Source organism: Euphorbia lathyris, chromosome 10, assembly GCF_963576675.1.
Source record: "Euphorbia lathyris chromosome 10, ddEupLath1.1, whole genome shotgun sequence".
Taxonomy (NCBI): Eukaryota; Viridiplantae; Streptophyta; class Magnoliopsida; order Malpighiales; family Euphorbiaceae; genus Euphorbia; species Euphorbia lathyris.
The window spans coordinates 5804576-5827322 of NC_088919.1; the positions used below are offsets into that span (position 1 = coordinate 5804576).

Sequence of the window (22747 nt, forward strand, 5' to 3'; positions counted from 1 at the left end):
CTAATGACATTCACAACCTCATCCCCTATCACTAGCTTAACACTCATAATTCTATCGCTCTTCCTAGACACCGCTACTACCTCATCAATATACTCCCTATCAATAAGAATACCTACTCCATTTCTACCCTTATCCTTTCCTGAGTACCAAAGCTTATAAGGAACAAAAATATCTGTGTTTTATAATAGTGTCTAAAATTGACACAATTTATCAACATTAGGGATAAAATTACTCTTGACTTCCAACGTTAGAGGTAAAATTGCACTATTTTAGATGTTAGAGATAAAATTACTTCTGACCCAAAACGTTAGGGTTATTTTTGCAACTGAACCCAAAAACAAATTAGAAAAAGAAAACCCTTCAAAAATTACATATCCACCTTTCCATATATAATATATCCAGGCACGTGACATATATTTTTCAATACTTTAATTAACAGGATTTTTTTTTTTTTTGATAATATTAATAGGATATCTTTATATATATATATCAATTTGGAACTATTTCTCTAGCTTCATGATTAGTTATTTTCCTACTATATACTAAAAAAAATATATATATATTTTAAGCCTATATAAAAAAAATCTCATCAATTTAATTTTTTTCGATTAAATTCTTGATTTTTAAATCGATTAATCAATCATTGTTTAACATATTAAGTCTCTAATCTTTTAAAGGATGACATTAAACTATTGATCATTTATATTTTAATACATTAAACTTCTCTTGAGTGGTCTAATTATGTGTATGATTTAAATTCCATTTACCACAAACAGAATTATCAGTATGTCACTATTTTAACGTATTGATACACATATAGATTATGTAATAATGATAATTTTTTTTAACAATATCCTGATAGTCTTACGTATACTAAACGAAGTCTAAATTATTCACATGCCTAACACGTCAAATAGTAATGTGTTAAAAAATTTATTGATCAATCAATGATTTAGTATATTCATTTAAAAACTAATGGCTTAATAATGTGTTAAAAAATAATTGATAATGTCTATTTACAAGATTAAGGGTTTAAACAATAAATAATAAATTGATCAAGGACTCAAATGTATATTTTGCCTATTTATTATATATACAACATGAGCTGTCCTTGTTTCTATAAATTGCATAAAAGCTTTCTCCATTTAAATTGTGCAAAAATGGCAAAACCAGAGCAGGATGTTCTTCGTGGTGCTTCTAGAAATGTCCCCGCCGGGATTTGGGGTTATAGCTTTGCTTCAATTTCTCCGCTTGATTCGGTACGTTACTTCCACATTTTCACTTATCCTTTATTTTTATTTATGGGTATTTGGTTCGGGTTTGTGTCGGGTCTGGTGCCAATCAAGTTGGGTTTAGTATTCTAAGTTGTGCGTTTTCGGGTTACTCGCTTTAATTTAAAAAAAATGTTCACACTGCTCGAGATACGCAAATGCTCATTGAACTTCGAAAAACAATTAGCATATTGCTGTCATTTCGAATCGACATCCATTTGGAAATGATTTCAAATTAACATTAATGTATATGTGAGCAGGAAATGGAATCATACACCAAGAAAGTAGATGAAATTAAGGAAAAAGTGAAGGAAATGCTAATTCAGTCTACAAAAGAATTAAGTTATAACATTGAATTCATCGACCTATTATGTCGTCTTGGCGTATTTTATCATTTTGAGGATGAAATCGATACACAACTAGATCATATTTTCACGATTCTCCCAAACGTCCTGGAGGATAATAACTATGAGCTATCTACTTTGGCAACTTTATTCCGAGTCTTACGACAACATGGATATAAAATGAGCTCTGGTACGTAAATACATAATTTTCAATTACAATTAATATTCCATTAGCGTAAAACCTTCAATTAATTTTGTTTTACACTTATACGAATTATCAGATGTGTTTAAGAAATTCAAGGATGTCGATGGAGAATTCAAGAGCAGTATGATCAATGACGTGAAAGGACTCCTTTGCTTGTATGAAGCTTGTTTTCTAGCAATACATGGTGAAGATATATTAGATGAAGCACTTAGTTTTGCAAGAAAACATCTTGAAACTATAGCTGAAAATTCAAGCCAGCATCTTCAGAAACATATAAGAAACGCTTTGATTTCGCCATGTCATCACAACATGGCAAGGCAAGATACTTTGAATTATATATCATTCTATGAAGCAGATGAATCTCCGAATGAAACTCTTCTCAAATTTGCAAAGTTAGATTTTAATCGAGTACAATTAATCTACAGAAAAGAGTTGGCTTCAGTTTCAACGTAAGTGAAACTGTTAAGTATTTTACATTAATTAGCTATATATAGCGGTAATTTTTTTATTTATAAGTGTGAGTCAATCCTCTTCTACTTTCATAACAAAAATGAAGATGTGAAAATGATTTATATTATATATTAGGTGGTGGAAAAATACAAGTATCGTGGAAAATCTTCCGTATGCAAGAGATAGAATTACAGAGGCATATATATGGGCAATTGGAAACATGTTTGAGCCTCAATACGGTCTTTCTCGAATGCTTTTATGTAAGCATGTACAGTTGGAAGCAGTGGTCGATGACACGTATGATTCATATGCTACCATGGATGAAGTCAAACAATTTGCGGCTGCACTAGAAAGGTAATTGTATTATAGATGATAGAAATCGTTCTAAAACCGTCAATTATATCCTTAACATAAATTGAAAACGTCAACCGATATCACTCTCGTAATTGAAATAAAATTTGGTATAGTTATTTTATATTTTCAATTCGTTTTGGATTAGTATTGTTTCGGTTATCAATTCAGTTTTAGTAAAAAAAATCACCTAAACTGAACCAAAATTTGTATATTAATACCGAAGTAATTTTTTTTATATGTGTATATATAATATTTATCCGGTTAGGTTTAGTTGATTTTTTTTTACTAAAACTCAAACTGAAATTATCATACAATACTAATCAAAACCAAACTAAAATATAAAACAACTAAACCGGCAACCGAAATTTAAAATATACGTAAATTATTGATTAATTGATAAATATAAAAATTGATTGATGTTTATCTTACATGTTTTACTTTTTTTTCAAAATGTACACCAGGTTCACTGCGGATAGTATCGATGAGTTGCCGGAGTATATGCAATTTTTACTAAGGTGTATCTTAAAGTTTTTTGAAGACACGGAGAAGGATGTCACTGAAAAATGCTCTTATAAAGCCTCTTATTCTAGGGAAATGGTAATTAATTATGGATTATGTATATACATAAATAATTTATAAGTTCTTCGGTTTGTACATATTCCACTACTAAATACTCCTTCGTTTAAAAAAAATAGAGTTTTTGAATTTTGATAAAACTAATTATTTTTTCATCCGTCCATTAATTTTATAATAATTTTTATCTTATATTTATTTTTTTTTTGCTTTTTCTACAAAAGGAGTATGAATACTGATTTCTCAATTTTTATATCATTAATTTATATAAATATATTCTCAAAAAAAAAATAATAATTTATATAAATATTATTTAATTAAATTATTTTTTTCGAAAAATATCTTTTTTTATTTATATTAATGTATGAAAAATAATATTAGTAATAAATTATATTTTATTTACTGTGTTTTTTTATTAAAATAAGCAATTAAATTTATAATAATATAATATTTTAATTTGATAATAATGAACATATCTTTTTTTAGCGAAAAATAATGAACATATCTTTCATATAATATTGTTGTTATTCTATATAGTGTTTATAATATATATATATATATATATATATATATATATCGATAATATATTTAAAAAATTATTTTAATAAATAATTACATACAAAATGATAAGTTTACCTATCTACTATAATTAATTGGTGTTCTATAATATTTGATAAATTAATATATTATTGTTACTGATTATTACATGCTACATTAAAAAAAGTAAGATTAACTATATTTTACTAAACTAATTGAGGTTGATTTGAGTAGTTAAAGGTTTCAAGACGCTTAAACTAGATATCTCGAGTTCCAGTCATAATATACATATAAAATTTAATTTGAAGACGATCCACCTAAAAACTATCCGAAAAGCTTCGTATCGAGCACTCAAATAAATTATTAAAAAATAACATGTATTTTTTTAGGAAGAAATAACCTGTATTAAAATTAATTATTAATTATTTTATAAATTTTGTTTTTTCCGATTAGGATTAATGTCTAATTTATGTCTCATTTAAGTGATAATTAATTAATTAATTAAATATTCAATAACAAATACCGTATAAAATAAATATTATATAAACCATATATTTATTATTTCAAATTAAAATACTAAGTTATTATAGATTTTGTTACGTATTTTTAACTAAAAATGCAATAAATAATATCATAATTTTATTATTAATATTACTTTCCAAGCTTGTATTAATATAATAAAAAAAATAATTATACATATATGAAATTAATCAATGACAGAAGAATAAATTTTAAATTTTATATAAAAATCATTGATCGATGGATTAAATAATTAGATTTACACTCATAGACTTTTTAGTGTTTTTCTAAAAAAAAAAATCAACTAGTATAAGCAGGAATTTTCACATGCACCTTAATGAGTAAGTTAATTTGCTCATTCACCGTTAGATATACATAAACTCAAAAACTAATAAACTATATATATATATATATATATATATATAGCTGAATACATCAATGAATTTGGTCGGATAATTTATCCCCCAATATTTTAAAGGTGTTTTTATGAGTCCCTAAATTTATTTACAATGACCTATAAGTCTTGCTTAAATTAATATATTTTCTCCCTGAAATGCTTACAACGTTCTATTGACTTTCAAATCTTACTTAAAAGTTGTACACGTTTTAACTCCAATAAACTTCTCCTTTTTTCTACCACATGAGTTTAGGAGGTAATTAATCCTTTCAAACAAATTCATGGAGCTAACAATATACCCTTAAAATTCAAGGTGTCAATCAATTTTCTTTTTACCAAGTTCAAGGGTTCCAATAAATATACATACGGGTAAAGTTCAAATTTGTTCCAATCATTTTTGGAAAAGTGCATATTTACTTTTAATGTACGAAATTGTACAATTTTGCTCTAACGTTTCCAAACATGACTAATTGTATCCTTATCTAACACAAAATTTTGAACAGACTAGTTTACTATTATTTGACTTATTTTTTAACCGTCACATTCGACTTTCCAAACATCAATTATGTGCAAAATATTTATTTTGTTACTAATACAGTTATAAACAATCTGTCAAAATATCAATATTGAAGATAATCAAATGCAATTTAATCATAAAAAACAGCCTAAAAATGCTTACTACGATTATTATCATGGTTATAAACAAGCTATTAAAATGCACTGCTTCAGTTGAAAGAGTTGGCGAGATCCTATTTAGTGGAGAAACTATGGCAAAATGACGGTGTAGTACCCTCATTCGATGAGTATATGCCGATTGGAAAAGTATCCTCCACTTTTGGCTTTGTTACATCGGCAGTTCTTCAAGGAATCGAAAACATGGGCATCAAAGAGATCTTATGGATACGAAATAGTCCACCAATGGTTGATTCTACCTTGTACTTTGGTCGTCTTATGAATGACATTGCAGAAAGGAAGGTTTGTCTTTTTTATCCATCTAATTAGCACATAATTAAGAATTAAATCATGCTAAACACAAGAATTCAATCTATATTTGAAGGATGAGACAAAGAGAGAAGACTTTCCAAAAGGGATGGATTGTTATATGAAACAATATGGAGTGTCTCGACATGAGGCGATTGAAGCGATACTAAGATTACTTGACGATAAATGGAAGGTCATGAACGAAGATTCGTTTAAGCAGACAACTGTACCGAAGATATTGCGTAAGTACATTTTCAACTTTGCTCGTATGTCAATGGTTTTCTACAGAGAACGCGATTACTTTACATATGAATCGTCGTCTAAAGAGTCGATCGAAGCAATGTTCATTAATCCGATTCCGATGTAATACGAAACAACCGCTTTATATTGTAAGGGTTTGCTTGTTTCTCTTGCTTTCAATCTTTGTTTAATAAATGTACATCTCTCAAGTTCATATGTTGACTTGATTGATCTCTTTTATCTTCATTTTGCTGTAACACTTAAGTTTGTAAGTGTGTTCAATTTAATTGTTTCTGTTTGGAACAATTAAAAGTGTATTTAATAAATTTTGGCTCTAAAATTGATGTCAATTGATTTATTTTTTCTGCAAAAAAATTTCCGTTATTTTATATAAGGTCTAAACCATACACAATCTCCTTAACTTATCAATTTTGGTCATTTTACCCGTAAACTTACGGGACGATCTATTTGCCCCCTCAACTATTTAAAAGTGGTATTAACAACCCCCTATTTTCATTATAACGGAAATAAGATGAAGTTGCAACATTAGTACAAGTGTTCATGGAAGTATTAGAACCAGTCTACATATATGTAGACGATTTAGAAGGAGTTAAAGCTATGTGTAATTTTTACAAAAGAATTTGTGTACCATCCATACTAATCTCATTTGCAACTTGTTTTAGTAGTGCACAACCCTTTTTATTATGACCTTGGTGCTTGCCATGAGAACATATCATAATTGTTTCCGTTATAATGAAAAGAGGGAGTTGCTAATACCACTTTTAAATAGTTAAATGGGTAAATAGATCGTCCCGTAAATTCAGAAGACAAAATGACCAAAAGTGACAAGTTCAAGAAGTTGCGTATAGTTTAGGCCTTTATATAAACATGGATCCTGCGTTTCAACAAAGGTAGTTGTAAAAAATGCTAGGCTAGCAGACATAACCCTTAAAATTCATTGAGGATTAGTCGGATTTGTATTTTTGAATTTTCTCAATTGTGAATAAAGAATGTGATCGTATTTCTGTATGTTGACTTCTTGATTAGAACGTTGATCACTTGAGAACACAACAACCGTCAGAAAAAGGGCCGTAGACTGGCGAACCCTATCTGATGATTAAGTTAGATGATAAACTTGGGAATATCAAAGACTAACAAGAAAGTACTTTTTATGATTAGAAATGATTTACCTCGATCTTGGGATCGCCTCAGCTATTTATAGATAATTAGAATGATATCTCGGACACGTGGAAGCTTACGATAGGTCAGTGAACCCTATCTTTGCGTGCCACTATGTTTATGAGAATGGGAAGCGTGTATTTAGAATCCAGTGTTTTGATTGGTCCACATGTCTTCCAAGATATCTTTTAAGGAGTTGCCTTCGACAACATGAAGATGACCGAACGATTGCCTTCAGTTCATACTTACGTCATAAATATAACCCTTCATTCCTCTTTATGTCGGCGAAAGTCCATCTGAGCTTCATAAATCATAATGGACTCACTTATAATAAACCCAAATGACTTAACACTATAACAAAGAACTTATATAAATGCAATTAAAATAACCTTTTTTATTATGACATTAGTGCTTGCAATGAGAACATATCATGATTGTTTCCATTATAATGAAACGAGGGAGTTGCTAATACCACTTTTAAATAGTTGAATGGGTAAATAGATCGTCCCGTAAGTTCAGATGGCAAAATGACCAAAAGTGACAAGTTCAAGAGGATGCGTATAGTTTAGGTCTTTATATCAACATGGATCATGTGTTTAAGCCAAGGTAGTTGTAAAAAATGCTAGGCTAGCGGACAGAACCCTTAAAATTCATTACAGAACCCTTAGAATTCATTGAGGATTAGTTGGATTTGTATTTTTGAATTTTCTCAATTATGAATAAAGAACTTATATAAATGCAATTAAAATATATATTATCCTATCTAAAAATAACAATAATAAAAAAATATTTAATATATAAAAAATATGTATATATTTGCATGATATATCTTTAAAAGTGTGTCAAAGCAACGTTTAAAACGGCTGAAATAAGTAAAAAATAATGTCTATAAGTAATATATTTCACCGAAAACAATGAAACAATATCGTTAAAGAACGCAATTAATAAAGATAACGGAAAATAATCACAATTCACCAACAACAATGCGACAATGTTCAAACGTTGATTATAATAAAGCGAAAAAATTAAAAAAAAATCATTTTTGTTTTGATCGATGCCCACGTGGTCACTATTAAAGTCTTAACAACCATTTCACATAAACAAGAAGAGAACACAATTAAATAAAAATATTCAAAAATAATAAACACAATTCACCAATAACCATGCCACAATGTTCAAAGGTTGATTATAATAAAGCCAAAAAATGAAATAATAATAAAAAAAATTGTTTTTGTTTTGATCCATGCGCAGATGGTCACTAGGCGGTCATTAGGTGGCGTCTAGGCGGCCAAAAAACAGCTAGGGGGCTAAAAACGCACAAGGGTCCTATGCGGAGAAAATCGGAACGGATTCTGCATTTTGAGTGCTTAGGCTTTTTCTTGAACACTTGTTTCAAGTAATCAATGAGTTGCAATGAAACTCTAATCCTTATTTTGATCCATACTATCATGAACATCCCAATTATTAATGGAATCAATCAAAGCAGATTTTCTGTCAATCAATCACTGCTCATCAAACTTGGGTCTCTTGATGAAATTGTTTTGAATTTAGCACAATTTCACCAAGAAATTCAAGCAAATTTGTAAATGTACAAACATCTGTGCCAATTGTGGATATGAATGCTTACCTAGTTGGGATGGGTCAATTTGAAGCTGAAATCCCATAGCCTTTTCGCCAATTCTGCATCCGTAGCTAGGGAAGTTGGTTTTGCTAGGTTACTATCCATAAAATACTGCCCAGTTACCCCCTTAACCTGTGGATGCAATGCCACATAGCATGTAGTTGCTGCTCCCTGAATCAAAACCATGTATAAGAAATGATTTTGAGGATGCAAATTGGCTTAAACTTGTTCAAATTGATGCCACGGGACGTACCTGCTCGACGTTCTGTAGCACAAATTTACCAAATAGAGATACCAAGCCTGTAAAAAGCCAAAGATATGTATAACAAGCAGCATAATCCTCACTCAACAGAACATAGCTGAAGAGAATTAAGAGCTCAGAGAATTACCACCAACAATACGGTGATGTCGTGTAATACTTGTGGCAATTATTCCAGGGTGAAGTGAATTAGCAGTTATATCCACTCCATCTTCCTGTTCAGCAAAATCTTAGCCATGTATAGACCATTTCAAGTTTCGGTTTTCGAATTAGAGATAAAGCAAAGCAACCTATTGTAATATGCTTATGTGCAACTTTTGGGAATTTCAGATTTCCACAAGGATCATATAGGAAGGTTCAAATTTTGATGAGGTAGATAAACAAATTATGTTGAAAAATTAAAACATCGAGCATCATATTGACTAAGATTAGAAAATACGGAGTACCTTAAGGCGTCTTGCAAGCTCATTAGCGTGCAAAATGTTAGCAAGCTTTGACTGTCCATAACCACGAAAAGGAGTATATCTGTAAATCCTCACAAAGAAGGAAGGCAATGTTAAGAAGCATAGAGCATTGGTTATCATTATCAATCCAAAAGTTCAAACTGATACATGTAAGACCCCCAAAATAGTATTTATGTTATGTCTGACACAAATTACATAGATAGAAGAGAATGGTACCCTGACTGATCATTGATTCTGTCAAACCGAATTCCTTCGGGATACACAGTGTCGTGACCTACTGACGCTACATTAACAATTCTACCCTCTGTATTGCTTTCGCGGGATGTGTTTTTCATGGTCTCTAACAAAAGGTCCGTCAGCAGAAAATGCCCTGCAGATGATTATGCAATTTCATCAAGAGACGGATTAAGTTGAGCCTTAATTAAGACAACTTGTATAGTTTTAGATGCACCATTTACCCAAATGGTTTGTGGCGAAATGCAGTTCTATGTTGTCCTGGGAAAGCGAGAAAGGAGCTAGGGCGATGCCTGCATTGTTACTTCAAACCAAGAACACAAAGTTTAGCTATAATAGAATTGAATTCGAGTTAAGTCATAAAGTAATTAGAGTTCTTACATAAGAAGATTCAGAGGAAGACAGGATGAAATATATTCAGATGCGAATTTCCTAACAGATGCCATTGAGCTGAGATCTAACTGCATAACTTCAACTTTAGCAGAGGGAATTTGTTCAAGTATATTATCTTTGACTTTTGTACCAGTTTCTACATTCCTTACTGCCATAATAACATGAACACCTCTAAGTGCAAGAACTCTTGTTGTCTCCAGTCCAATTCCACTTGATGCTCCTAAAATTAATTCGACCCCCAAAAGAAAAAGGAATTCAAGATCAAATTAGCGATTAAAACTCCTACTCAAACCAGAACACTAGTTTACAATTTCCATCGTCAACTGAAAACTCATGAATTAATACCACCATCAGCAATCAATAGTCATCAATTTATAGTTCAGTTATTCAATTGCAGTAATACAAGATGATTATGACATTTTCAGCAAGATTAAAAGCAATAAAACTCAAATCAACCATTCATATTTGCCTGCTCTCCATTCAACTGCAGTAATACAAACTGATTATGACATTTTCAGCAAGATTAAAAGCAATAAAACTCAAATCAACCATTCATATTTGCCTGCTCGCTGCAAATTAAAGCTGAAATTAAATAAAACAGAGCAGACCTGTGACAATAGCAGTGAGGGAAGATCCATCAAGCCCTTGAGTGACTTGCTCAGCTGTGGAACGAGCTGAAAATCCAGATGCCCCTTTCCATCCAACAAACCACATTTTGAAGCTCCTGATGAAATTGAAATTGCACAACTAATTAAAGAAACTAATTATGTTTAAACTCAACTAAATACATATGGAATCAATAATTAATTATATAATGTTAAAGTAATAATAATTAATAACGGACCAATTATTGCTTAGCTGATATGCCAGCTAATTTCGCACTGCTTCGTGGATAGGATTATCTGGAGATACCTCTACCTTCAGTTCTTTTAGCTTTTGAGGGCCGACGAACCTCCGACCACTGGAACCACCGGGATATGGGTGGTTCTTCCAGGCGGCCACCTCTGCCTAGAAGAACCTGAGTAGCAGGAAGAAGATGCATAGCACTGGAAAGTAGATAGCCTTTCCTACAATGTGTTTTTGGTCCCACATAGATAGGAAGTAAAAAATTATTATTATTGGGATTACATATGTTTTTCAGCAAAGAGGCATATATTCTGGGGTAATTAGCACGGACGGTCATAAAAGTTTGGACCATGTCTCCAAACGGTCATAAAAATTTTGTCTTTTTTATTTTTGTCCTAATAAAATCACTTTGATCATTTTCCGACCACTATCTCACCGGAATTGATGACGTGTTATGTAATCTGACATTTAGCGCCACGTCAATGCCAGGTGGCTTAGTTAAAAATATTTAACCTAGGTAAAAATCACCATTCGTGACTCTTCGTCTTTCTCTTCCGCTGCACTAACCCATTCGTGACTCTTCGTCTTTCTCTAAACCTTACAAAAGAAAAATCGCCATGGCAATTCCTTCCTAGACAATCGATTACTTGAATTTCTCTTCTGGAGTTGCTTGGATTCTTACATAATTGATAGCTTCCATCTTTTTCAGTTCCTTTCTTTCATGAAAACCCCTTTTTTTATTAACAGAGAAACACTAATTTGCTGGTGACGATGATACATACACCGACTGTCGAAGAATCGTTTCAGGCTAATATGGACGAAGGACTGGAAGATATTGAAAAATATAATTCTTTTGGGCATTATGTAGTGAATGAAGATCATAATGCAGCCAGAGAAGATCATGAAGCTGATCATGAACTTGAAGAGGTAAAAGCCACAAACTAATAGCTTAATAATGTCTGTTAAAACTCTTGATTAGTTTATAAGATTATGAAATCATTCTTGTATTAGTTTAGAGTTTTTAATTAAGAAGCTTTGATAGTCTCATACACTGTTTGATAACAAAAAATGCAAAATAATCCCATACACGGTTTGAGAAGCTATATTTGTTAATGTTAATTTGCAGGAGGAAGCTGAAGTAAATGTAGAAGATGATAGTCATCGTAATGTGGAAGAAATAGATGGAAATGCAATCGGGATGGGAGATGATGATGAACTGAGGGATGATGACTATGACATCCCGTATGGGGACGATGACTATAACGAAGTAGTGAATGAAATACAAAGACAGAAAAATGAAAGAGAAGGAAGGATTGACCCATGTGCTTCTAGAGGCAGACCATACAAGAAGGTAGATAGTAACCTTGTGCATAGCCAAATTGTTTTGAATGATGTTTCTGATGCAGACACAGAGTATGCCCCGTCAGATGAACTTCATTCAGAATCAGATTCTGATGATGAAGATATAATTAGATGGCCAGAATTTGATGTGGAAAAGGATTACTATGATCCATCACTTGAAACGGGAATGTTATTTCGAGATTTTGCAGAATTCAAATTGGCTTGCAGGAACTGGTCAGTTAAGCACCGATTTGATATATATTTTCCATACAATGACCTTAAAAGATGCATTTGTGAATGTCATTCCAACAAGAACAACAAGGATAATGACAAGTGTAAATTCAGACTCTATGCTGCTCCTGTCAACAAGGGTGATCCCGATGATCCCACAGTTCAGATAAAATCTTCACATTTGGAACACACTTGTAGTAAAGTCTTTGTAAATAGGCATGCAACAGCTGAGTGGTTAGCTAAGAAGTATCTTGATCAATTTCGGGGAGATCGAGAATGGTCAGTGAATGGAATAATTAGGTGTATTCAAAGAGATTTTGCATATACAATTGTTAGATCAAAAGCTTACAAGATTAGGGAGAAGGCATTGAGTTGGATATATGGTGAAGAAAAAGAACAATATTATAAACTGTTGAGTTATAAGCTAGATATTGAGGCAACAAATCCTGGTTCAACAGTTGTATTATGGAGGGAATTGGGGGTCTTTAAAGGATACTACGTCTGTTTGGCTCCTTTGAAAATAGGCTGGAAAACTGGTTGTAGGCCAATTGTTTGTATTGATGGTTGTTGGCTCAAAGGCACATATGGAGGTCAGCTACTTACTGCTGTTGGTATTGATCCAAACGACTGCATATATCCAATTGCGTGGGGAATTGTATTGACCGAAAGCACTGACACGTGGATGTGGTTTCTTGAGAATTTAAGTAATGATTTGGACTTGCACTATGGCAAAGATATCACATTCATGAGTGATCGTCAAAAGGTAAGGACTTGGACTTGCACTTGTTCAATATCTTGCTTTTTTATAATTTTATTTATATGGATTGGATTAATATTTGTTAAGTATTAGATAAAGTTATTTTACATCCTCATTGCAATCTCTTCTCAAGTTTTTAACAGACAATTATACCTCTGTTTGCAACCAACACAGTATCATTCCAGGTGAAAAAGAAAAAGGTAGCAATGACCTATAAAATAAGCATATAAATCTCCCATTAAAATAAGTTGTGACAACCAGAAATTAAAACAGATACAAAGCAGAGAGATTAATACTGAACAGAACAACATAACACATTAACAAAACACAGATCCATCAATTACTAACACTGAGCTCAAATTCAAACATTGACCACTGATCCTAACTTGGTCAATTAATTAGATTCCACTAAGATAAGATCAAACATATCACAATAATGACTTTGTTAGCCCTTTCCGTGGTACTGGTTATAATCATTCTTGTATTCACATTTCATAATGTGAAAAAAGAGGCTAAGGGGCATCGTGTTATTCTACTTCAAATTATTTTCTGCTGTTTTTTTTTTTTTTTTTGCAATTGTGTGACCCCTCTTCAAGTTATGTGTTGCTTGGCATATTGTCTTCATGGAATGGTTGGCTTGCTGTCCAGATGTTGCATCAGGCAATGATGTAGATGAGAAATAGCCTTGCCCATCATATGAAACCAAAAATAGGAACCAATTGACTACAGAACCAAACGATTTAAAGAAAAAAATTCACGGATAGAAAGGAACCAATGGACCTAGAGAAAGATTTCATGAGAAATTGTTGAAAAATGGGAATCAATTTTAGGGTTTGCAGATTTCACGGAGAAGAAATGGAAGAAGAGAAGCAAGGAATCAGTCGATTTAGAGAAAAGGAAGAACCAAATCAATTTTAGGGCTTGTATATTGATTTCAATTTGGAAAAAGATCAAGTTAAGGAAGAAGATCAGGTTACGGAAGAAGACGATGGGTTAGTGTAGCGGAAGAGAAAGACGAAGAGTCACGAATGGTGATTTTTACCTAGGTTAAATATTTTTAACTAAGCCACTTGGCATTGACGTGGCGCTAAATATCAGATTACATGACACATCATCAATTCTGGTGAGATAGTGGCCGGAAAATGATCAAAGTGACTTTATTGGGACAAAAATAAACATAAGTGATTTTATTGAGACAAAACAAACTTTTGTGACTGTTTGGGGACATTGTCCAAACTTGTGTGACCGTCGGTGCTAATTACCCATATATTTTGACTATTGTTTTTTTATTTGTACTTTTAATGGTTTATTTTGTTCGTTGTAATCGTTTTTTTTTTTTTACTTTTATGGATTTTGTAATAGACATAGCCTGTACTTATGTAAAGTTTTATTATTTACTTTTCTTGTTGTACTTGATGTTTTCGTATCTATAAAATGATGTATGCATTTTTATCAAAAAAAAAATATTATTATTATTATTATTATTTCCATTTTTTTTATAGAAATTGGGACAAGACAGAACACATTATTTTTTTTTTCATAAGAAGCAAAAATAACAGTGTATAGTTAATAGCAATTTTACCGACTAATTTTAGTCTTTAACATCTAGAATCATCTAATTTAATTCTTATTAGTAACTTACAATTTTATTCTTATATAGATAAGTCAGATCAATTTCATATATCATTATAAAACACTTTGTTGTTTTATTTTATTTTTTTGCACTGGTTGTATATCAATTAGTTTTAAAAAAAATTCAATTTTTTTATTGTGATTTAATAGTAAAAGTAAAGATTAATATTTTGAAATTCGATAAAATATTTTAATTTTTTTATGCAACTTGTACAAAATCCATTATAATTTTTTAATTATAATTTTTATTTTTCAAGTCTATTCATGTGCTTATGGTGCAAATTAATGACGATAGGTGTTGATTTTGACCTTAAATCAACAGAGTTTTTTCAAACTAAATTTGAAGGAGTCGGAAACCCCTAATATTCACGAGCTAAACCTGTAGAAATTGTAAAGTCCCTATTGTTGAGGATGAACCCTAACAAAAGCTCTCAAAGTAACGCTCTTTAAAAAGTCAACACGATGTGTGAGATTCATTTCGAAAGGATTGGTGGCCTTTATAAAGTCCACACTGCGTGTGGGTTTGGTTTTGAACTCTCTTATATATATTTTCCTTAAATCCAAACGGCATGCGGCTTTTCAACACGGCATATGGGATCTATTTTTCACATGAATTTCCTTTAATTCCCTTTCGTGTGTCGCCCCTTTGGCTTGGCTTCACTCATTACCCATCTCTACACATTTAGTTGACTGTATGCCCGCATCATACACTCATCTCTTGAAAAGAACATGACCTCAAGTTACTTGTTGAGTATGGAGAAACTCATCGATCTTGAACGAGCTCAAAGTTTTCAAATCGAACTAAGGAATATCCGAAATGAATTCATGAAGCCCATTCTACAAGCTTCCGGATTCCACTTCGTCACACGAACTTCATCATATATTTTACTTGTGACTTGCCTCGATTGTCATCCCCAACATGGGATATCTCTGCGAAGCTTGTCGAACCACTTCGCTACAAGATCTTGCATTCTCTTCCAAATTCTCACGACATGTCGAACGAACCAGCAACAGACCTTCTCGGTCTCCACTGCACTTAAAGACTAGCCACCAATTTTCTTCGCTCATAGCCGACCTCTAATGGAATGTCCCCGCGACACATATCAACCCAATTCGAGGCAATCCCTTGAGCACTCTGCAAAACCTCAACATAAATTTGAGTTTAATATCCGAGGACTTCTCTATCCCTCACATTATTACCCCATATGTTATGCTCAACCTGTACTCGTCCATTACCAACATCAAATGGAATATCTCGACGGCACTTCTCAACCCACTTCATAGTTATGTCATGAACACTTGTATAAACTCCTCCATTCTTTTGAGTTAACGATCTCGGGACTTTTAGATTCGCTTCTTTACTAACTTGGACACTATCCCTCAACTCTTAAATATCCCTCATTGTCTCTCACCTGGGATGCCATTTCCATTCACCAAGTACTCTATAAAGCTCACACTCTTCACCACAAGGTTACATTTCATAGAACCCTCATAGGGTGGATTCTTCCTCAACAAACACAACATAGCTTCTAACACTTATATTTCAACAAAGCACAAAAGAATAAGTTCAGATTTTACCAAGTGGGAGACTTGATTCATCCGCAATATGCATGTGTTAGGAGTTTCGGGTCTTCCTAGAGGCATCACGAGGTACCTTCATTCTTCTTTCCAAAGCTCAATCTACCATGAGGAAGACTTGGTACACACAATCTCTGAGATCCTATGCAATGTCACGCGGTATTTTCCCGAAAAGTGGAATCCCTCGAGATTCCTCATTGAAGGACATGTACTTGCATCCTCGGACGTTGGTCCCACTTCATCACTTTCAATCTTGCTCTTTCCCTTCTCAACTTTATTATTGTCTTTAGAACGTACTCCATCATGAGAGAGGCTAGGTAAGTGATCCCTAGGATACAAGTAATTGGGATGCGGTATCTTTTCCCAAGGTGGAAGCTCTTGAAGTTTCTCTTGTAAAGTAGCTTCCTTCACCTCTGCCAATTCCTATATTGGAATAAGGTCAACAAAGTTAAAGTCACTCAAGATGTCGAAAATAGAGTCTTCTATGGATTGGTCACTTGCACTAATAGAAGCCAAATATCATAAAAAAAGTAAAACGAAATAGAGTTACCTATCAGAACCTTTAAAGTATATTGATACTCCTTTCTCTATTGGTCATAAGATAACATTGTGCTCTTATCCAAGTAAGAGTTCAGGACAAGTTTGTATCTCTATGTTCATCTGATATCTCAGAAACGGAACGAAGGTGCTTCTTTTCCTCCTCCGTTAAATCCACCTTAATGACCTTCACCGACTGTCCGCCCATATTCCAGGATGGGAATTTTTTACCATCCTTCTCCTTCACAAATAAGAACTTATCTTTTAGTTCTTAACTAAAGAGATTCTAGAAAATTTGAAATCCATCCATCTTGTCCAATGAATAATGATCTTCACTCTTAGTCCAGATGGAGAGAGAAATAATGTGGCTAAAGATTCCATTGAAGAACGGAATGCTCAGGCCCGAGCAGACCTAGTGGAAGCCTAAAAGTTACACCCAGGTGTTAGGATGAATTTTTTAGGCACAACTCTAGGTACTTCACCACCAGGTACATCAACACAACTCCAAGTAAGAGAACCTATTTAGGATGTGAATGAAAAATAAGGCTTGAATCTTAGAAAAGCAAATGGAAAAGGGAGTGTAATCCCATCTAAACCTCCTGCTCTTATATATGTAAAATGTGATATTTAGTTTCCTTGGATACCTATTGGCCACATGTTCTATAATTATTGAGGGGAGAACCTTCTCAAAATGATGTCTCTCTCGGGAAACAAAAAATGTGCAACCTTTGCCTTGATAGAATAAGACACTTATAAGGACATGACACATCCTTTATCCTTAGGGATGGTTGTCTACATCCACATGCTTACTCTAGCCTAAAGACTATATTCGAGCGTATAGGGGAGCTTCTAATAACATAAGTGGAAAAAGGACTCAACTTCTCATTCAGCCTCTTCCTTGAGATGAACTCCTTCCCTATAGTAGACTAGATCTGGATTTCAATATTTTGGAAGCTTATACTACAATAATGCCGGTTGATCTCTTCTTACCTTCTTAGGAGAACTATAATCAGGGCACATAGATATATCTAGCACACGCTAATTAGGAATTCAGAGATTCTCTGAGTCATTTCATAATGAGATATAGTAAGTTGCTTTATTTAGAATATGAATTCCCTGCCCGGATAAATGGATCCAACTAGCCTTGAAATGTTACTTTATACTTCATAATTATTAGAGATCTTTATCTTTATTGAATCACACTTTATCTCTTTGTACCATAACTGACTTGAGAATCGACGTATCCTCGTTGGGAATCCAACTAAGTTATTTTCTTAGTTTTGTAGGACATCCGCCTCAAAGGACAACGCGCTTGCTTTACCTTCGTTGCATCATCAAGAGAAAACATAAGGATCCCTAAAAAGGTTAGAATGAATCCTAGACGAGACAGGTTTCCATACCCTAGCATCAAGCGATGACTGTTGACCCTTGGGGGCCTACGCTAAATATACTCAAACTTGTTGGAGTTTGCATATCCTCTAGAGCATTGACAGATCCCGAAGGGAGATCTATCGACCTGCCCGATTGTGAGGCCAGTCAAGCCATTGCCACCGAAAAAGTATTCGCATCTACGAGCCTCATTATTTCCTAAATACATATAATTAATCAGAATAAACTATTTAAAGTTACATGTGCAGTACTATACCAATATGATACACATATAAATTCTCTTATGCTGCCCAAATAAGTGTATTATTGATAGAACACTAGCTAGGAACCAATATAAAACGAAACAGTAAGAAAATAAGTATATTGAATTTATTCAATTTTAATAATCGGTTTCATAATTCATTTATTTCATCAAACTAGCCAATTATGCAATAAGTATATAGTGAACATTTATTTTGGGAGAAATTTTTTCCTAATTTAAGATGAAAAAAGAGGAGGAATGCTTTGTTCGTTCTTGAAGAAGTTATCGGGATCAACTCTAGCTTTAATCTTTGCCAACCTCCAGTAATTGTGTTTGAAATACTTTTGCCCATAAACTCGAGCTTTCCTGAAATCCGTGAAATTGCTAGGATTTCTTCCAATGTCATTATCTCTATAGTTGAGAAATGTTTCCCTTGGATTTCTCGACACATATGGCGTCATTGCTTCATACATTTTCCTTAACAAGTCCGTTCTTCTTTCTGTGTCGCCTTCGTTATACCATATACTAGCATACTGGATCAAGAACAGGTTCCCAGCCCTATGAGGAAACGGGGTATCAAACTCCGAAATCTCGTGCATTCTTCCCCCATAAGGATTCCATTGCATATAGTTGAGATCATATTCAATCAACCACTTCCATATAGATTCTAAACCGGATTTAGGAATCACATTTTTCACGTAATCCGACTTCACCTTCACAAAATCACTTGCTCTCTCCGGCCTTTCGAGCACAACTTCAATAGGTGTTCCTTGAGGAATTTCATCCCAAAAAAGCGTTGATTCAATCCAGCTCATTTCCTTGCAATCTCGTCTCTTTAAACCCAATTCGGGAAAGCTTTTCTTCACAATCTCCAATAGTCTCTCACTTTGCCCTAGAAACATGCCAACGAATGAAACCTCGATCTTCTTTTCGCCTACTTTGCTACCATTCACAACATTTAGCATTGCTCGTATAAAAAGATCGTTGTCAAGTGTGGTAACAACCTGTTGCCACCGATAAACAACATCGGTGGCGCCTTGTTCGAGGCCTCTACTAATATTAAAAACAGTGACTTTTTTTGGAACAAACACCAATTTAATCCTCCAATCAACAACAACTCCAAAACTCGCTCCGCCTCCGCCTCTGATTGCCCAAAACAGATCCTCACCCATTGATTTTCTATCAAGTATATTTCCATTAACATCAACAATAGTAGCATCAACAATATTATCAACAGACAAACCATATTTTCTCATCAGGTTTCCATACCCTCCTCCCGAAAAGTGACCGCCCGTCCCAACAGTATGACACACCCCACCTGGAAAGGCGGCGGCAGTGTTATTAGTAGCAACAGCATAATAAAGCTCCCCCAATGTTGCTCCTGCTTGAACCTGAGCACTCATACCACGCGAATCCACATAGATTTCTCGTAGATTAAACATGTCAAGGATCACAAATGGAACATCAGATATAAAGGAAAGACCTTCGTAATCATGACCACCACTTCGAATCCTGATCTGCAGACCATTAGATTTGGCGCAGATAACAGTTGCTTGAACATGGTTTATGCATTTGGGAGCAATGATTGCAAGTGGTTTAGGGGTTTTAGAGGTCAGAAACCTTCTGTTTTTAATATAGGCAAGTAATTTGGATTCAAAGGAGGAATTTCTTGGTGTATAAACAGTTTCTAGAATTGGGGATTTTGTGGAATTTGTATGAGCAGGAAGGCATTTGAGGAAGTTAAGGATATTTGGTTCAGAAGTTACCAGAGAAATAGAAACTAAAATGGTGATGATCTGAAATATTAAGGGTGAAGGTTGAATCATTTTCATTATTTCTGATACTGAGATGTTTTCTTATTCCTTTGGTATTTATACTCAGAAAATGAGATCAGAATTTATTAGACTACCTTGTTTTCTGATATATGGTATAGATTTGTTTTGATATGTATATATATGGCTTAATACATCATTTGCCCCTGAACTTGTCCAAAATGGCTGATTGCCCCCCTGAACTTTCAAAGTGTCTCGACAGCCTCCTGAACTTGCATAAAATGTTCAGTTAACTCCCTGAACTTGCGTAAATTGTAATCAATTAATCATTCCGTTGTAAAAAAGTAAGTCAAATGTGGAAGATATATTGCACGCATCTTAAAAAAGTAAAACGACCAAGGTCGGGGTATGCGATTATAATATTAGAGAAGAAAATGTTTTATAGTTGAATAGGTAAGAATTTTTTTTTAACATGTTTTAATCTATTCTGTGAAGTATGTAATAACATTATAAGGCACGTGTAATATATCTTTCGCATTTGACTTACTTTTTTTACAACCGAATGATTAATTGATTACATTTTACGCAAGTTCAGGGGGCTAACTGAACATTTTATGCAAGTTCAGGGGGCTGTCGAGACAAAGTTCAGAGGGTCAATCAACCATATTGGACAAGTTCATGGGGCAAATGATGTATTAAGCCTATATGTATATATATGGTTTCTTGATCCATTACATTACATGTTTCTTCATCAAATATGGATTTTTTCCCTTTTCTAGTCCTTAGTCCCAATTTTATTATCTAGATAATTCCAACCACTTTCCATATGTACATTAATTTCAGAATATTTTAACTAATTCATTACAGATTTTAGTAGGAATCATACTCATTTTGCTCCCTAAACTGAGACTCCAAAATCAATTAGAACCAAACTATCAAAATCATTAATCAAATTTCTGAACTAACAAAAGATCATCAATTGAGTTCTTATTCTAAACAAAAATCATCAATTGAGGCTTCACCGAAAATCATTCAGTTAAACAGTTCTCTTAGTTTAGGGGCATGATTGAAGATTTTGATAGTTTAAGGTCCTAATTGATATTGAAGCTTTAGTTTGGGAATCAAATTGAGTGTAATACTGATTTTAGTATATGTCAGGCGCAATAGATGACGTGATAAATTGGGCCAATAGTTTGATATCACGTAATATTTTAATAAAATATTAACATTGTCTAATTAATGGGTATTACACCCATGACTATCCAATGAATTTCAAATCCTAACATTATGACTCCTGAATTTTACATTTTACTAACATAATGATCCCTTTTAACGCCGATTAATATGATAACTCCGATAGTAGGTAAACCTCTATTATATAACTACAGTAGAAATGATGTTCTGAACATTTTTAATTTTGAATTCATTTAGGTGGTGTTTTATTAGGAAAGAGAAAGTAGTTGTTTAAAAAAAGAAATATTCAAAAATTGTGATTTGAAAAATTAAAAATAGTGGTTCCATTAGAAATATAATTCTAAACAACTTCAATTTGTGGACTTTTATTTTATTTTATTTTGAGATGATCATTGCCATTTTGACGTGGTCAATGTTAAAAGGGACCACTATGTTAGATGGTTCCTATCCACATCACAATTTTTTTTCGTATTTTAGGATTCGAACTCGAGATCTCAAGTTTAAGCGACTTCAACGAGTCTTAACCCAGGGCCGGCTCTAGGGGGAGGCCGCCTAGGGCCTCCGACTTACGAAAAAATATGTAGACTTGGATATATAACAAAATGTATTACTAGGCTAAATGGTAAATGCATAGTGGAGCTATTTGTGGAGGTGTGAGTTCAATTCCTAGAACTATATATTTTTGTTTTCATTTTTCATTTTCTTTTATTCCTGATTTTCTTAGTAATAAGAAGAATCAGTAGTACTCACCTGGTCATTCATGATCTTAATAAGATTGGATCTAACGGTGAATAATCAAATTGATTTGGTCATTCAGGGTCCAAGTAAGCACTCTTGTAAGAAGAATATGTTTCTTATTAGTATATAAAGTTCTTTTCTCTTTATTTTTCATATGTTTTGTTATTATTATTATTATTATATAATTTTAATAATTTTTTTTTAATTTTAATTTTTTCCCTAAGCCAAAATGTTAATATATATTCAATCTAAAATGACTAATATATATTGATTTACTTGTTACAATATATTTTAGGACACAATTATTTTTCACTAATTTACTCATGCTATTTAGTTAATTACATATATGAGTTAATTATATAACAACTTGTATCAATCAAATTTTTTATGGTGAGTATTTTTGCAAAATCAAAATGAAAATTATAATTTAGTAGGACAACAATTTATAAGAAGGTCCGAATATTTATGGA

General features: G+C 32.9%; 4 protein-coding genes across 8 annotated transcripts; 2 read left to right on the forward strand and 2 right to left on the reverse strand.

Annotated features, from left to right (window-relative positions):
- The first annotated feature begins 1136 nt into the window (after positions 1 to 1136).
- LOC136207999 (terpene synthase 5-like) lies at positions 1137 to 5998 on the forward strand. Its single transcript, XM_065998856.1, has 7 exons — positions 1137 to 1259; positions 1532 to 1805; positions 1897 to 2269; positions 2406 to 2624; positions 3086 to 3221; positions 5380 to 5625; positions 5708 to 5998. The coding sequence occupies exons 1-7, from the start codon at positions 1161 to 1163 to the stop codon at positions 5996 to 5998; spliced, it is 1638 nt and encodes a 545-aa protein (XP_065854928.1). The 5' UTR covers positions 1137 to 1160.
- Positions 5506 to 11115, reverse strand: LOC136208714 (short-chain dehydrogenase TIC 32, chloroplastic-like). Of its 4 annotated transcripts, XR_010677246.1 has the most exons (11): positions 10866 to 11114; positions 10630 to 10745; positions 10010 to 10241; positions 9853 to 9932; positions 9611 to 9764; positions 9377 to 9455; positions 9061 to 9145; positions 8925 to 8971; positions 8678 to 8842; positions 7062 to 7346; positions 5506 to 5644 (listed from the first exon to the last, which is right to left on the reverse strand). XR_010677246.1 is itself a non-coding variant. In XM_065999835.1 (10 exons), the coding sequence occupies exons 2-9, from the start codon at positions 10733 to 10735 to the stop codon at positions 8678 to 8680; spliced, it is 948 nt and encodes a 315-aa protein (XP_065855907.1). In that variant the 5' UTR covers positions 10736 to 10745; positions 10866 to 11115; the 3' UTR covers positions 6869 to 7351. The 4 variants fall into 4 exon arrangements, 3 of the variants coding, with proteins under 3 accessions (XP_065855907.1, XP_065855906.1, XP_065855908.1); XM_065999835.1 differs by lacking the exon at positions 5506 to 5644 and having other exon boundaries at positions 6869 to 7351; positions 10866 to 11115; XM_065999834.1 differs by lacking the exon at positions 5506 to 5644 and having other exon boundaries at positions 6869 to 7346.
- Positions 11116 to 11387: 272 nt separating this feature from the next.
- Positions 11388 to 14562, forward strand: LOC136208462 (uncharacterized). Of its 2 annotated transcripts, none has more exons than XM_065999364.1 (3): positions 11388 to 11794; positions 11994 to 13202; positions 14027 to 14562. In XM_065999364.1, exons 1-3 carry the CDS (start codon positions 11639 to 11641, stop codon positions 14084 to 14086), a joined length of 1425 nt encoding a protein of 474 aa, XP_065855436.1. In that variant the 5' UTR covers positions 11388 to 11638; the 3' UTR covers positions 14087 to 14562. The 2 variants fall into 2 exon arrangements, with proteins under 2 accessions (XP_065855436.1, XP_065855437.1); XM_065999365.1 differs by having other exon boundaries at positions 14036 to 14562.
- A 4104-nt stretch (positions 14563 to 18666) lies between these two features.
- On the reverse strand, positions 18667 to 20448 carry LOC136209287 (berberine bridge enzyme-like 17). The gene has a single exon (XM_066000716.1). It carries the CDS (start codon positions 20403 to 20405, stop codon positions 18810 to 18812), a length of 1596 nt encoding a protein of 531 aa, XP_065856788.1. The 5' UTR covers positions 20406 to 20448; the 3' UTR covers positions 18667 to 18809.
- Positions 20449 to 22747: the final 2299 nt, after the last annotated feature.